Here is a 17,915-nt window from a genome sequence, read left to right as displayed (position 1 = left end):
ATCGCTGCACGTTCGTTTTTGGACCGCCGCCCGATATGACGAGTGCAGCGAAATAGGTGACCCGGTCCACGCGACATTTCTGACTGTAGCTTAGAGAAAGTCGGTTCGTCGTCCTTGCGAATCACCTGCTGAGAACGATTGCTTAAGCAGCTCGCTCCATTAACGTTAGTTAAGTAAATAAACAAGCAAATAAATTATAGGTACACTTAGTTTTTTGGACTTTGAAAAGTGGAAAGCTGAAAATGTCAATGTAAAGTTATTTTTTAAGATCCGTAAGTACCCTAAAAGTGCCAAACATAAAACTATAACCGAGGGAAAGTGATAAATAAAATGACAATATGACCTCATAGGGAGTAAATGTGCCAAAATCATTTTATCCATTACTTATCGCAATATTAAATAGTCTCGTTGCTCGCATTGCCCTCTAGGGTCAACAGTGGCAAAGTAGCGACACTAGAAAGCAGACGCATTCCAAAATCCTACTTTCTTCGCAATCGGACTTACATCAGGAGAAATTATTACAGCATTAATTTATGGCGAGGTGAAAGCCAGTCCGCTATCGGTCAAACGAAGAAACAAAATGCAGCCGTGGCTTGCATACTGAAGTCAAGTCATTTTAAGACAGACAGAACATCCTCGTTCTAAATTATGTAATAGTTACATAAGGTTTATAATAACACCTCTAAAACAATAGCATGGGCATTAAGATTAAACTGCGAATTCGCGAGAATGCAGCGGACGAGACATGGACGTTCACTTGTTTATGGTCTTTCATTAACAGACATTACTATGCTCGCGAGCCAAAGAGACATAAGTCCACATGGTTGCTTACGCAATTTTAGTATTCAATCGTTATAATCATTAGCTTTGTACCTGTGTTTAAACACAATAGATGATTCTGATTCTAGTACTAGTCAGATGTAATTTAAACAGGCAGGCATGTCCCTATCGTTTAAAATTAACATAAATAAGGTAAAATGTATGACTAACTATTATCGCTCTCTCTTGTTACAAGAAACTTATTGTGAGCTTGGTTTTGAATCCAGGCCCTTTGTGGAAAGCCTTACGCGCCTATACTAGTACTATGCATTTAACACCTATAACAGCCATTTAAAAATGCATTTAATTGTTAACCATATTCTCGCGCAAAAAATTCCAAATTATTACTGGTTTTCCAACGGCTCGGCTGCTATGGCAGTTCTGCGTGGTGGAACAGAAAAGTCGTGGTATTAATTTCTAGAGAAATAATTAGGTATAAGTATCCCGTCATTCAAGCAGTACACGACAGGAAAGAAAATCAAAAATGGCGTTCCAGTAACGGGTCACTTTTCCCGGCCATTACCAGTTTCACTTTCCCCGCCGTTTTCATCGTACCTAGAAGGCCAACAGGTGCTAATTTACTCAGTGCTCGTAGTATGCCGTTTGGAATGTAGAGGCGTGGCTTAGGTATAATGATATAAATACTTTAGTACCTACATAGAAAATTTTGCGGTTGTAGAGTCCCATTTGATGCAAATGACATCTCGCCTTAAGGTTTTTTGCAAATTATGTAAGTTGTAATTTGTTAAGATCAATAGGTACATGTCCGCCACTGTCCGGGCGCCAAAATGTAGCATTATGTTTATAAGTCAATGCAATGTTGGATAGTAGATCAGTTTTTATCTTAATTTTTGAAGGTTTTATCCCGGTTGTCATAATAAAATGATGTAAAAGTGATTAAGTGAGCATATTTAGAACTAGAATTTAAATTTCGATAATAAAACACCACTAGTGAAAATCAATTATAAGTTAGTTGAAAAAAAGTTTCTAAGCAGGAGAAATAAAATTTACCTAATATCAAATTTGAGGCATATCATTGAATAATAATATCTGGGAGACCGAGCTTTGCTCGGAAAACATATAAAAACTCGAAAATGCGCGTTTGCTCGTTTAAAGGTATAATCATTGAATAATTTGAAATTGTCTCCGGCAGTTCGGTATGTTGCAAACCTAACACACCTGTTTATACCATCTTGATTAAGATTCGTAATACAGTGTAACAGGAACAGGCATTCCTAATACTTATAAGCGATGTGTTAGATCTGTGTTCAATTATATCTGGCATTTTGTTCTTTTATTGCCTCACCTCACCAGAGTTGCAAAAGTCCGGACGAGTTCAAGAGCGTAGGATCGTATCTCTGCCAATGTAGCTTGCTGCCTTGGAATTTATTGTTTTTATCACTAAAGCACTTCTCACTTCAAGTATGAAAATGAGGTTTATTTAAAAAAACCTATTAGTACTTTGTATATCAATTGTATCATCTTTTGAGGCGACAAGGCGAGATTCATAAAAACAATAAACAATCGTCTTCAAATTTACCGTTTACTGGAACAAAATAGATTCATATCTATTGAACCTATAAAAAGTTAGCTATCAAAGGCACATAATTGTTATATGGTGTCATCACTAATGTATAAATGATTACGAATTATTTTTCTCACTAACGCCCCAAAAAAGCAAACAGTCCACTTTAAAGAAAGCTAACTAATTAATCAAAACGAGTCGTAATCGTCATGCCTATCCATAAACATGAGGCACGATATGTCCATGCATAGATCCAGTCGAAAAACAAGTGAATCGTGATACTACAATTGGCCAAAATGGAAAAGGCAACAAAAACGCGTCACGCGTTCTTTGCCGCGTAATCGGGTTACTCGTAACATTGGTATTGGAGGATCGTAGCAAAAGCCCCAACCGCTACAAGGTTTTACCTGTGGAACGTCACTTATATGGTTGGAGGACACCTAAATGCTTGACACCAGACCAGTGCCGGCCGCGAATTTACAAAAGCTATGCTATTTCAGTCACGACTCAGATTTTAATAGGTGAGCTTTTGTTTATGCATATTACTTGACAATATCTATACCGTTTCGGTAAAAAGTAGTCACTGAAATGGATTAGCTTTTTGCATACATATTTTCAAATATTATTCACGCCAAAACCTAGTCGAGTTTAGTAAGTTCAGGCACGTTTGAATGTGATATCTAAATTTTAATAATACTTATTTACTCAAATGGTTTAGATTTTGTCGCGATATATTTAAACATTAATGCTCTCACAATACCTAGTCGAGCGGAGTCTCGCCGTCATTATTCAATATTATTCATCGAGTATTATTTGTACGACACTAAAGTTCACTGAATATTGATATCAACAATTATTTTTTTACTAAATTACTTTTCACCTAGTATTCATGTAAATTGCCAAAAAAGTAGTTTAGGTTAGTTTGATCTGCAACCTCCAAGGAAACGAAATGTTGCTGGAAAAGTGGGTTAGGTTAGGTTAGAACTGCGACCCCCAAGAAAACGAACTGTTACCAAAAATGTGGGTTAGGTTAAGTTAGAACTGCGACCCTCAAGAAAATGAACTGTTGCCAGAAATGTGGCTTAGGTTAGGTTAGAACTGCAACCCCCAGGAAAATGAACTGTTGCCAGAAAAGTCGTTCTATGTAAAAAAAAGTCGGTTCGCTGTTTGGTCGCAGTTCACCTAACACGCTCTTCCTCGCTTCGCTCGTCGTCGTACCTATCTTGACTCAGTAAACTCTGTCAAATGACTAGACGATATCGTATTAATAAATATCTAGCAAGTTGAATGATTTGACCATAGAAATGTACTCCAAACGTTGTACACATAGTAATAATCTACATAACAATAATTCTATAAAGTAAAACGTTGTCATGATGAAAATTTGGCGAATGTTGGTTGCCAAAGTAAATCATCTGCGAAAAGTTGTCTGGCAAGTGAAATTCGGACAATAAAACTTCGGAGAAAAGGCAGAACACCGTAGTAAATCTTGGTCCTTAAATAAATCATCTACTTCGTTATGTACCAATGTATTATAAAATACAGTCGACTTATAATTGTATTACGATTTCACATTAAACATGTCCTAATAAGAAATCTCAACTGATATAGTTCTTAAATGAAAAAAAAATGGTATTTTTAAGTAATTAGCACGAACGGTAATTAATACAATACAATCGGAGTCATTACTAAAATATTATTCAAGTTTAGATCGCAACAAACTAGCATTTGTAGCAACAATATCCATATTAATTTAGCCAACAAAGTCTATACGATTTCAGTAAATTTCTGTACTGTAATGGATTAGGGTTTGGTCAAGTTTTGTCCAAACAAAAGCTAATCCAGTTCAGTTCGCATCTGGACCTTATCAGTATAGGCTTTGTAAATTCGCGTGCCGGCCGCCCTAGCTCATTGGCTCAGCTGGGTTAACACTGTCAACCATACGTAAGCACAAAACGGAAGCGACTCAACACCTCAGAGATGTAGGCGTAGGCACAGCTACAGCTCATTGGCATCGCGCTTGCAGCGCCTGTGTGACAGTGCTTTCCTTGGTCTATTGATATATTTCATATTTATGCTAGTGCATTAACTAACACTAACACACGAAACATAAAAAAAGTTGTTAATGTTATTGTTCATTTAAATTGCTTGCGCAAGAGAAACAGTTGGTAATCACACGTTGACGATTTTATATATACCTAAGTTACAAAGAGAAATGTAAAGAATAATACAAAAGTAATTTATAAATGTATTCATTATATAATACTCAATAAATCCCAAACAGTCTTGTCCCAGTTAATGGTCTAAGAGCTAGCCACGGCAATAGGTATGCAATTTATAGAGCAACGAAATCCCTCTAGTTAGTATGCCATACTATCATTATTAATTAATCCGGGCGCCTGGCAGCTGTCTAGCGGTGGGTGTGGGAGTGGATGGGCAACAAAGTGGTTGTACTCACAATTGCTTTACAATTGTTGACAACCCAGGACAGACCGGCCTGGCGCAAACGCACAAGAAGGCCCGACCCCAAATGAAGTTGGGACTAAGGGCAGGAAGAAGAAGACTCACAATTGCTTTACGCATAGATTGTGAGTCAGGTGCAATTTGCTCGTGATCTTCCTGCAGGCGCACAAGTGATTGTGTATTTTCATCACCTGGCACTACTTTTCCTCCAAATAAAACGCCTGGCATTGTTATATTTGAATTAAATACATAATTAGCTATTATATCACACCAAACACAGAGCTCTATAAATTGCACACTTTCAATTAATTTTACAACCACTTTGTTGCCTATCCACTCCCACACCCACCGCTAGACAGCTGCCAGGCGCCCGGATTAATTAATAATGATAGTATGGCATACTAACTAGAGGGATTTCGTTACTCTATAAATTGCATACCTATTTCCGTGGCTAGCTCTCCGTCTATAACAATCACGTCAAACAACGTTTGCCAGCACTCAGCAGCATAAACGCTATAATTATTAACCAGGTCCCTGGAACAGCCATCTGCATAGCAGATACCTGTTAGTTTTTGCCTCTAATCTGCCCGAGAATTCTCGCTGTGCAAGAGCGCGTCCGTCCATCGCTCAAGAAAACCATTATAAACGCGCCTTCCGATTATACACTACAAACTCGCGTATTAGTATCTAAATAATTGCAATAATGTAATTGAACAGAACAGTCTAATCTACGCGTCGCTTAATTCTGATCAAGCACAATCTAAATCAACAAGAGAAGAGGAAGAACAACAAAAACAAGAGAAGGTATAGCAGCAACCGTCGTCAACTCGTCATCTTTGTAGCAGAAAACCGTCTTTTTCTCTTATTTGTACTTTAATAGTAAATCAGTGTTTTAGTGCAGCACCTATAGAACTGTAGTAACATGACATGAATCTCAGATAAATTAACGAATTTATCATAGTCACAGAAGTCATGATGTTGCCAGGCATTTTTTCAGGCTTCAGCTTTTACGTATCATGAGGTCTCGTTTACAGTGGTTCACATTAGGGTGGCTTGATTTACCTATACTCTCTAAGCAATGGAAAAACACGGATTGAGCATACAAGCAACTCGTGTGTGGCTCGCTGAGCGTGGCAGGCTGCGAACGGTCAAGCAACGGGATTGGACGGCCGGCACGCATGCCGAGCTATATGAAGTGATAATATCGTTGTGATTGATTGTGCATTACCGAGTTAAACTTGAAAGGTAAGTATAGAAAATGCGGTTTAGGGATGTCGCTGCAAGTTTGATCTCCTTGTCAAGAAGCAAGGTTTAAAATGCAAAAACATCAATCACCATTTTTATTAATTTGGAAGAAAGTTAGGTTTTTCGTGTTTTATGTTAATTATCATAATACTGGATATGTTTAACGTAGCGGCCTACTCGACATCTTTTATTTCAGGATCCTTAACACAAAAATTATTATGTTTACTCAATTACTTATCTGCATTACTAATCTGGAGGTCTCTCATCAAATATTTAACCGAAAGTACATAACCGAAAACAACCAAAATCCAAAATACTTATTTGCAAAAGGGACTACCTCGGATACCAACGATTTATATCTATTCTGTACGAGTAGGCCTGAATAACTCAAACCGAAAGTCAGTGCATACCAAATACAGCATACCTTACGCTAGCCTTTAACTACATACCATAGCTCTCTAACTCGTCTAATCAAATATCCAAACTAGGTTCACTAGGTTTCGGGTTTTAACATTCTTTCCCAGCGACCGATGTAGTCGCTCGCTAATATAGCCAAGGGTCGGTTGGACCTTGGACCCAGCCGCTCAACTTTACAGTACCTATGGAATTTTTCATAGCTCTCTGCTGTGTGACGCTGATCAGTCCGTCTATTGTGGTTGGTGCAACTGGCTCTAAATCTTCAAATTCTTAAGAAATGATGTAGGTATCGTTTTTGCTTCGGCATCGAATGCACTAGTTGCAAAACTAGATTCGGTCGTAGATACAGTTTGCGAAATCCTCAATGCCGCGTCTTCGCACATAATATGCATCATTAACTTGGTTAACAGTGGAACAATACCTTCTTAATTGACAGCTTGACCGCAAAATGTTTTGAGTGTGATTATTACAACATGTACGGACTACGGACAGTATTCATTTTGCTAGTAAATACTGCACTTCCTTTAATTACTGGTAGGTACATTACTGGTAGCAATTAAGAGTAATATGTTGATCTGTTAACGCTAAAATAGCTAATACTGGATACTAATAATTTCTGGTCATGAATTAGATCCGCCCGGCCATTTTGCAGACATTTTAGTTAGGTAGGTATGTACTTTGTTCCACAAATGCCGGCAACTTATTTAAATGACACATTTAAAGCTTAGGTAATATTTGTGTTGATCCATCATTATGGAACTAAACGCACCTAAAACCTAAATTAACGAATGACGTAATATTATTTTCACTTCTCATGCTCAAAAAAGTGCACCTTTATGTCGTGCGTAGACGACATAAAATCGCATTTTATGCTCTAGAGCATAAAGTAAAATCATTTATTACGACCCTTATTGACTTAGCAATAAAGTCCAAATTCTGCCATACAAACTGCCAGCCCTGCCGGCGCGCCCCCGACCGGCGCTCTCCCGATCGGCATGCCCCGCGCCTCCGATCGGCCCAAGAACAATTTTCTTTAGTCTTGAATAAATACGTTAAAATAACCTAAAATATTTGATTGTTTGTATATTTTCCTCGCAATCGAAGTGAAAAGAAGAGTGTACAACAAGGGCATAAATGTCAATTTTTACCCTCGTCTACTATTTTGGTCTTCGCTTCGCTCAGACCAAAAAATTGCCTCGGGTGAAAATGGGTCACTTTATGCCCTTGTTGTACAATCTACTATTGCAGTGTACATATTTTTAAGCCCTTGGCTGGCTGGATACAATTTATGCCCTAAGGTAAAGAGTTAACGACTGATAAAAATTACGCCGTAAGAGCCTCATTTTCTTAATAATCCGGTAATTACGGGTATTAAATCTGTTTGCTTGCCACAATGCCGCTATCAAGTCAACATGATAGCCATGTCATGAGTGTCATGACATCATTCTTTGACCACGTACCTAGCCTTGAAAAAAAATGCATTTATGTTCAGTTGTAAATTTACAGGAGATATTTTAATTATATAAAATTAAGTAGGTACCTATACATATTTATCCTGTAGACTGTGTGCTGTGTCGCATATCAACAGTCACTTATTTGTAATAAGTATAATAACAATACATCTCAAAGCAATCATTATTTTTTTATCAGTCTGCTCAGCTCTCCTCAACTATGCTATTCTATGATGCTGATGTAGTTACAAGCGAGCAAAAAAGCAGCATGCAGGAAGTGCTATATAACTGGCCGGCCTTCCATAATTTTTGTCTTCTTAATATTACGTGTCTCTAAATTTATCAATTTTCGTAAATAGCCTTTGCATGAGACATCGTCGTGATGATGTTTTCTATCTAGAGTTTATTAAGTACACAAGAATGTGATAGTAGGTTTATTATATGAACTTGGCGGAATATGTACATTAACGCAAAGAAAACCACTAGAAAAAGATACCAACACCGATGAACCAAAGACATAAAAGATCAATAACAGCAAGAAAGACTAAACAATGTATCATATGAAACCATTTGAAATGCCTCTTCAGGTTACAAGCTGTAAATTATAACATTCAGATCAACTGTAGTAGAATGGTGTTAGTGCTTAGTGCACTGGTACTCGTACTTTATTTTTTTTATATTTCGTGTAGATACCTACATTAAGTATATCACGTTAAAGTATTGATCTTTATTTATTATTTATTTATGTGTAACACCTAATTGTTAACCACTTTTTGGTAAGTATTAAATAATTAAAAAGTCTTATGGCATTAAGTCCGCCTTTTGTACTATAAGGTTTTTCTTTTGTGCAATAAAGATTAAATAAATAAATAAATAAAAAGTTGCCTAATTAACTGGTAATTAATTTATGTTATTACTAGTGTCCGACCGAAACATGTTTTTTTGCCGAAACCGAAACCGAAACCGAATGTTCGGCTTTGGCTCTAGTTTCGGCCGAAACCGAAACCGAAACCGAATCTTTTCTGACTTGTTAAAATCGTTGAAAAAATGTCATAAAACCGCTTTTACACACATAGGGGCTGTCAACACCCAATGTCCTTGAAATTGATGTTACTTAAGCAGTTTTTTAGAAAATTACTAGAGTTAAACCAAGATAATTCTGCAACGATTTTGTTAACACACGCAGTGCAAGTGTTATTTTAAACGTCAAAACTTCTATGAAATTATCTTCTTCTTCTTGTGCCATGCCCAGTCTAATGGGCGTCGGCGGTCAGCATGACATTCAGCTCTCTGGTCTTTGCCAATCTCTTGATTGTGCTTGGATGAAATTATGACGTATAAATAACATTTGCACTAGTTTCACTACGTATGCTATCAAAATCATTGCAGAATTTTCTTGGTCTAACTCTATTCATTCACCAGTCAAGCTAACATGTAGATACAGGGTCCACCAAAAAACCAAACAAAAACGTGAGCACAGCGAGCGTGAAATTTTTTGTTGACAATATCGGAAGGCCGGGCTTCACCTGGGCCTAAAAGTCCGAAGTGCCCCAGTGAGGCGAACTTTCATGCTAAGTCAAAGCCGTGCTTCAGGCTTCATTATAACTAGTTGAGCGCAGACTCCAGCCAATGTCCATTGTATTAAAAAGCGAGACCACAGGCCGAGCATGGCGCAGCGAGGCCAAAGGCTAAGCTGAAGTAGCGGACATGTGGAACACAAATCAATGGTAAATTGAGGTAAAAAGTGAGGCTAAGGTCGAGCATTTGTATGAAAAACTGTACTGGTGACACTTTTAAGGGTTTTTTCTTCGTTTTAATCAATAGTCAGCTGTTCAGCCTCGCAAAATATTAACTATTGAGAAAATCAACTTTGCGGCACTAGTTGAGCGTAGCCTTTAGCCTCGCTTAAAAATTGCCATTAGAGGTAGATAGGAAAATGACTGAATAAGTGAGTGAATAAGAGCGAAAAATACATCGTTCGACTCGGGCCGAGCTGATACTTGGCCAACGCCTGAAGATTGAAATTAAAAACGCAAACGTATTTCCCTGTAGGTACTGAACAACAGAACATGATGTATGCAGAATTAACTGTAGGGGGCCCCGAACCTTGTACTGCCTGAGGGCCCCGACATGCTTAATCCGGCCCTGATTAAAATCACCATTAAACGGTTCTAATGTCTTAATTTTTTTTACTTTTAAATCTGAAATTTAAATCAAAATGTGTAAACAGTGTGCGCGTTGTAGGTATTGACAGACTCTTAAGACTGCGTCGACCGTCAGTGGCGCCCTAATTAGTGGTATTGTGTTTTATAATAAACCAATTAATTTCTGTACATAGTGCATAGTAGGACAACAATATGAATACCTACATAATACTGATTCAAGTATAGATGAATCAGTATATGTAGGTATTAATATTGTTGTCCTACTTATTCCCCAACTTTTGGTCTTTGTCCGAAGCACCATTTCGTAAGTTTCGGCCCGGCCGAAAGGTTCGGCCATTTTTTGGCCGAAACCGAAACTACAGCCGAAACATGATTTTTTGGCCGAAACTGGCCGAAACCGAAACCGAAACCGAACCTTCGGTCGGACACTAGTTATTACCTAGATATTTAACAAAATCGAATTCACCAATCCACTAATGCCACCCCAGCCATGGATAAACAAGTACTTAGTGTAAATAAACTACGGAATAAAAAGCTACTAAGTGCCATACAGCTAAAATAATTCAGCGTGGACGGTATTGAATACAATGCTAATCGCTGATAATTATTAGGCGAGAACAAGGCTTAACCTTGCGCACTTTTGACATTTGCAATACGAGTAGAAGTTGTTTGCAACGCCTACACTGTATTACTTAGTTAATTTTTTAATTCGAGGTCATAAAGGTCTAGTAGCAACTACATGTATTTACTAGCTCCCCTTACCTTACATGCTAATCAGACGGATCAAAAATATCGCAAAATATATCTAGTACCGCGTAATTTTATTATGTATTATCGCGTTTATTACATTGTAGATCTATTGTGATTTGTGCTACTAAGAAGTATACAAAAGAGGACTCGGATCTACTTTATAATGCACAGAATGCAATTTCTCATACTTAAAAATTTGAAACATTTTAGTCTACAAACGATGTAGAGCTACAAAAATATACATATTTTTTTTTTTCATTTATCTCTTAAGGGGGTAAAATGGGCTTGAAGATTATTAACGACTTCCGAAGATTTGTCATCCTAATAAGCCCTAAGATAGTAAATGCAGATAAAACATCCTGACAACGACATATGTACAATTGCCATGAGTTCACCATCCACGCCATGCGGAAATGCCAAAACAACTGGCCACGACTTCATCAACAAACAGTAAGCATTTATCATTATCTCTGACTCATTGGAGTCTACCTACACCTATTATTTATTTGGAAGGACCCTCCAAAGTCCGTATCACCGCAAATCATCAGAAACGATCATACAATATGTATGCAAGACGAAAGAATTAGAAGATGCAATATGTTCTTAGAAATGTACGTGCATAGATGATATCGATAAGTGATAACTAATACACAAATCCTAAATGTGTGTCATGATATAATTTCCATAAAGTGGGACTTATTACAAACAGATATGGTATTTTATTTAGTCAGTCAGTTTGTAAGTGTAACTTGTATTTATCAAAATTAAGAAAATGTTTATTACCTCATTCATTATGCTTCACCAGTAAAATTTCCATACAAAGTGACACTCAGCAATATAGTAAATGACTCACAGCCCTTATCTCTTTAAGGAATATTAGCCTAGGACAGCATTCCGAATGTAAGAATGTGCATTGTACGTTCTGAGCCGTTGTTTAGTAATTATCTTATGTCTTTGTACCGTTGTCCATACACTCCGTACACACATTGTTTTTATAAATACACACGCCACGTAACCTATTTAGGTATCTACTTCTGTGTACGGAGAGTACGGACAAACATACGCATTTAATAAAGTCACGCTTACTATTAATAATTAAGGATAAATTCCTCTTCATAATTTTAGCACCTTGGCATCCTAACAATGAATGATATTTACCAATTTTAAGCTAAAATGTTAAGTTTGTACGTAAGATCCTTAAAACCCACAAGTGCCGTCAACTCCTCATTAGTGTACCGATGTCATCCGCTTCCACAAATAACTTAAACAATTAACATCCCAGTGACAATGAATACGGCGGAAACGTGACCTTACGACTGAATAGTTCTAAACGTGTAGCGATAAGTAGCTGGCTCTCTCGACCTAAATTGCATGTTTAGTAGCTTAATGTTGAAATAATTATTAGGCTCAGGTAACAATTTAACCGAAGAGTTCTTTAGAAGCCAACCGCATGCCGCCGTGGGCTCGTCGTGACCTTCATTTGCCTCAAACTTATCTTAATCGCCCATAAAAAAAGGTCCGCGCATCTCCCTTCTACACACGACCAAGACGAGAGTACCTATAGCCGTCTCGGCGTCTCAGGACCGGTTGTCTCTCGGTTTGTAGAACGAAGATTTCACCTGTGATACCTCGCACCAACGTTTTTGCTGTAGAGTGATACAAAGCGATTATAATCTTCGTACACCGAGAAAGCAATGAGACGACGATTTGTAACCGAGAATCTAATGCAATCTCAACTCAATTGGTTCTAGGCCACATGATCGATTATTTATTATTGCAACGCGTCAATCTAAATTGTCTTTTGATAATTCATAATAGATAGTCTTTAAAGACAACCTTTGGACAGAATCCATAAGAGTAACGTAGAAATTCAGATGCAATTTGTCTGTAGTTGTTCTAGAGTCTAGACGGTTACGATCATGAGAGCATGGAATACTCAGTGCTCACCGTCCAATCACCTTCTTGATACAGGATGTATCCTACACCGGAACAGATGACGCAACAGGAAACTGCGTTATTATTGTATGTATGTTAGTATGTAACTGTAAATCTATGGGCCTTAATTGCCTGAAAATTAATGAAATTTGATATTTATTTGTATCTACGTCGTCGGGCGCGTATAAAAATTTCGCGTGTTGGATGACAGTGCTGGCTAAGTTCCTGAAATTAATTTGTTGTCCTTAACTTTTGTCTACTCAGACCTATAAAATTATGTTCTAAATTATTATGTACGCGTGATGACTAACTTTATCATGAGTTATTGGATTGCGTGACGCAAGACTTTAAATATGGCCGTTTGCTAACATGCATCAAAGCTGGTTCTTGCTTAACTGAATGCTTGAGTTTATTGTCTCGAAACTTGCGACGTTACAGTTGGCCAACGTAGTTTGTCTAGGCAGTAGCGGAATGTAGTTACTAGTTAGTAATAAGTCAACACTTGCGCAAATTATAGGAACAATTTTACTTAATTGTTGACGACGAAGTTGACGTTCATCATTAGAGCTAAAGACGTAGAAATCTTAATTGACATTGTAATTTAATAAATGTACCTATATTTATCCGGATGCGGTGAAAGTAAATGCGAGAGACAAGACACAATACATACTTTATGCCCGCAACGCTTGCATGTTAATGCAAAACATTTGGCTATACTTGTTGTTATGTAAACAGTCATAACACAAAGGCAAAGTCACGTACGAATTATAACAATCTTGCTGATATCCTTTCGGTCAATGGGCCATTATCCGAATGGCCCAGAATCTATTAAAGAAGTTACTAAAAAACAAAAACAAAATGTAATACTTCCATATAGCTTCTAGATTGTTATCTAACTTGGTCCCGAATCGATGATCAAACTACGTATTACAACAACCGTTACAAGTAACAAAGGTCAACTCGGCTTCTGCTCAGACAGCATGGTAAAATGACAATAGCTTCACCAAATTATCGAAGGACTAAGTACAACTCAAAAACGAGCGGTCAAGGTTGTGACCTCTGCAGTTCAACTTTAGGTGTAGTGGCGGATCTATTGTCTGCGACAATCGTACAGACGCGCGATTTAAACACCGCCATTTGATTCAAAATATGAGATTCCAAAGTGGTAATAGTAAGGGGATATGGTAGTAAGAGTTAATGAGAAGTTGCTTTTTCCTATATAATTTATAAGATCGAATGTGCTAATTAAATAGTGTAGTGAATTTATACTAATTTATTTATTGTTGGATTGTATTATTTTACTCTAAATTTCTACATCGATTATGACGTTAGTTAACTATCCTTTGAAGGGATAACCTTAGAAATTAAGTATTCTAGAATTTACTAAATCTTGAATTTAATTTATTTTAATCATAGTTTTGGACCCAGGCTTGTACCAAAAAGTTATTAGTACATAGGTCATAGTCGTAGAGTACATAAGTCCATACAGCCCCTCTTATAGCCAACCGTTGTTGTTGTGTGTCCAACCCAGACAATCAGTCAGGACATAATTATACAAAAATATTGATAATTATGAACTATAGATTTCTACAGATTTTTAAAGAACTGGAGTGGAGGGAGATAAATCTATTTAACAACATCTTTGATCACCTTATTATCTCCTATTAAGAAAGATATTCTATTATTTTCCTATCAAGAGACACGTTATTTTTAGTAAAGCACCCTTGAAGTCGTGTCATTGTTATCGGCGCAGTGACAATCTAAACGTGATTCGCGCGCGAAGCCTTGGCGGAGTGGGTAACGCGCGGCACGTACATGCGTACACGCAGCCGTGGTACGAGTCCTACATACCATCAGCTATGTATGTAAACTAACAATGTCTGCTGGTAAAGCTACCAATACGTATAAGTAGCACGAAAGCATGTTGTTATCGGTTTACTAATAACTGCATGCACTAAAGTGTAGAAACCGTAGCTTGTGTACAGCAGACTAAAATGACGATGGCCACAAATGAAACATTTGTTTTTAGCATGCTACCTGATATGATAATAATTGCATGATCGTAAAATGTGTGTGTACACTGTACGTATGCATATTGCCTAACTCACATAAATTATATACTTACATAGGAAAAAAATACAGTTAAAGAGCATGCAATCAAAACTAACGCGGTATTTTTTGCTTCTTGTTAGGCATAAGAATGTCATAATGAGTGCGGATATTGAGACTCCAAATCGCAATTAACACTAAAATATTATTGAAATGATTGTACTGACTGAGATATAGATGACGTGCATGCTTAATCAACATTATGCTCAAACAAATGACTATAGGTACTTGCAATTCTTGCGGTCAAATAACGTCGCGTGCTTCGGTCGTAAGTAATACGGTCCATCACACACGGCGACGGAAATAATGCCATAATTTTGCAGAATTTAAAGTTAAACATGTATTAATTGACACAATCTTGAATTGGTTATACTTAAACATTTTAATCAAGACGATGAAGCGACGTTAAACACATTAAATATCCACGTACGACCTAGACCTTAGGAACTATTTTGCATACAAAACGTTTAACATGTACAAAATCGATGTCCAACCTTGCAAGTATGGTCGACGGCGTTAAGGCGCGTCTTACTTGAGCTGAATATATGAGAGGTAATTAAAACCCGGCCACTTTCGAAGGCGACGAGCTGGCCGGACCGGAAGCAACCGAATACCAATAACCCAATAATAATTAGGAAAAGTTCATGGATCACATCACGGACAATACGGACATAGGTATCTGTTTCTACGGAAAGTTAAAAAAGTGTAAGTTAACTATTCATTACGCAAAACATTTCCCAAATGACATCAAGAAAAGGTAACGTATGTTATTGTTGCTATTTATAACAAAATATTAGTAAAACAAACTTTCTTTTATTGTCTTCAATATATGAACGAAGATGCCTTAAACTTAAAACAATAATATAATATATCGTCAAATAATTTCGTCACATTTGTATTGTAGAATCGAAGTCACGAGTTTACTAACACGCTTTCAATTGCTTCCTAGTCAAGGTTTATACATTGAAAAACCGGTGCCTTATTATGCTCTAATCTAAAACATTTAATACTATCTCGTTAAAACGTATCTATGAATGTTATTATTAATTTTCATGACTACTTTTTTATGGGCCGAGCCGAGGCGTGGTACTGCGCTCGTTACATGTATCGCTTTCTATAATTTATAATTTCGGTTTTTAGTGTGATGGATGCCGATTGAAAGTGAAATTCAGGGTTACTTGCAAATTTATGGTGTCAGTAGAGATCGTCCGTATAATGAAGAGGCTTGGTTTTTTTCCAGCATGGGTCACTATATTTATTGACTCATTTGTTAACTTATTAACTATACATATAAGTATTGTTTCCACTACCTAGAATAATCATATTATTATGATGATGATTAATATTGATCATAAACAACCTTCTGAATCCTAATTTCTCTTTATAACTATAACTCAGAAACTATCACCATACATTTATGAAATCAAGGCAACCCAAACCTAATTCTCAATAACCTTCCAAGTTTTTTAGACGTCAGACTCAATCTACAATGTGGTTAAATGACATTGGCAGTTCCAATACAAATGGGATCAGTTATTTAGGACGTTATGTTTATTGTATTTATTAGCAACAGTTAGCGATTTACCGCACACCTGTTCCACTGACCATAGCAATGTAAGTGAGATCATACCATTGTAAGTCGTATTTCTTTAGTATTTGAGCTTATACTCCGTAAAATTCAGTTTACGCTCCAATAGGCTGAGATGATCATTACCATGGGCGTTCATTAGAGTTAACACTGTGATGATTGTTTTGTGGCGTTTCTGAGAAATTACGGAATGTGTAATTATAATTAAATACAGTACATACTATGTTTAGATGAAAATGGTATTTAGCGCAGTTAGTACGTAGGTATATCTGTGATCACCAATAAGTATCATTTGACTTCCAAATACAGAATTTCAGAAGTTAAAAATTATCGGTTCATTGCAACTGCTAACATTCTAGATATTAGTGGTGTCAAATTAGTTTCATATTGTCTAAAGTGTATTCATCCTTACTTTACTTGTTCTATCAAATATCATGTAAACAAACACTTCTCGAAGACATTATCACACTTTTATCTGGAATTACACAATAATCATCACTTAAAATGTTGTTGTATACTTAAAGGAATTCACAAAGTATTGAAATCAACCAAAAAAACCACTGAAAAATATCATTTCTAAAAAGATTTTCATCAATAACCGCAGTAAAACGACCGGATCACTTCAAAAACATCTGACATTACGTTATCTAGATTGTCTATGAATCGTATTGTTGGAAAGACACTTTAACCTCACGTTTGTTTACATGATAACTTGACGTAAGGATGAATCAAAGAGTAAAGTAAGTAAGTTTGGGATATATACACTGATATAGAGTCTGTGCGGAAAGAGAAGAGTCGTGGAATGTATTGGGCCCCATACATTCCACGACTCTTCTCTTTCTGCACTTTAAATCATAACCTAATGGAAACATGAACTCATCAGGTAGGAGTGAACTAACCTGTAGGAGGCCGCTCCTTTGGGTAGCAGATCCGGAAAAGTCCCCTCGTCCTCGTGTAGAAGTAGTACTTGTTGTTCAGGCTGTCCAGAATGGCCTGAGCTTGCGGGTTGATGCCCGACGAGCTCTCAGCTCCAGCATACGTCTGAAACAATTGTTATACTCTATTACATAATTACCCAAACTATGGGTCAAAAAATGGGTCGCGAAGTCGCATTATTTACACCATAGACAATATAGACATTGTATATTACTTATTTTTTATAATACATATTGAGTCGCTTAAATTCAAACTCGGGTAAATCCATCTGTCAGATTATGCGATTTTGGTATTAAGAAAAGGTAATAGGGTAGAAATTTGCTGAGAGGGTCGAATGGATTTACCCGAGTTTGAAGTTAAGCGACACTATAAATCATTGAAGTTTGTAAAAGTCAGGCATAAGTCAAATCCTAAATATCTGGGAATTTATTTGTAAACATAAATGAATCAATTTATTTAACTTGAATTAAAAGAAGTGCAGTTTCCACAAAACTACACAAAAGGAAATTACG

At 36.9% G+C, this 17,915-nt stretch overlaps 1 protein-coding gene across 2 annotated transcripts in view; it reads right to left on the bottom strand.

Annotated features, from left to right (window-relative positions):
• Positions 1–17,915, bottom strand: part of LOC134791740 (uncharacterized) — a 55,984-nt gene that overhangs the window by 17,248 nt on the left and 20,821 nt on the right. For both annotated transcript variants that reach the window (XM_063762880.1, XM_063762879.1), the window contains exon 2: positions 17,367–17,508. In XM_063762880.1, the coding sequence (XP_063618950.1) occupies positions 17,367–17,508 (142 nt within the window). The remainder of the gene's footprint in view (positions 1–17,366; positions 17,509–17,915) is intronic.

This window comes from Cydia splendana, chromosome 6 (assembly GCF_910591565.1).
Source record: "Cydia splendana chromosome 6, ilCydSple1.2, whole genome shotgun sequence".
In the NCBI taxonomy this organism is placed as follows: domain Eukaryota; kingdom Metazoa; phylum Arthropoda; class Insecta; order Lepidoptera; family Tortricidae; genus Cydia; species Cydia splendana.
Note: the sequence above shows the minus strand (reverse complement) of the source record. Positions and strands in the feature narration are given on the sequence as shown.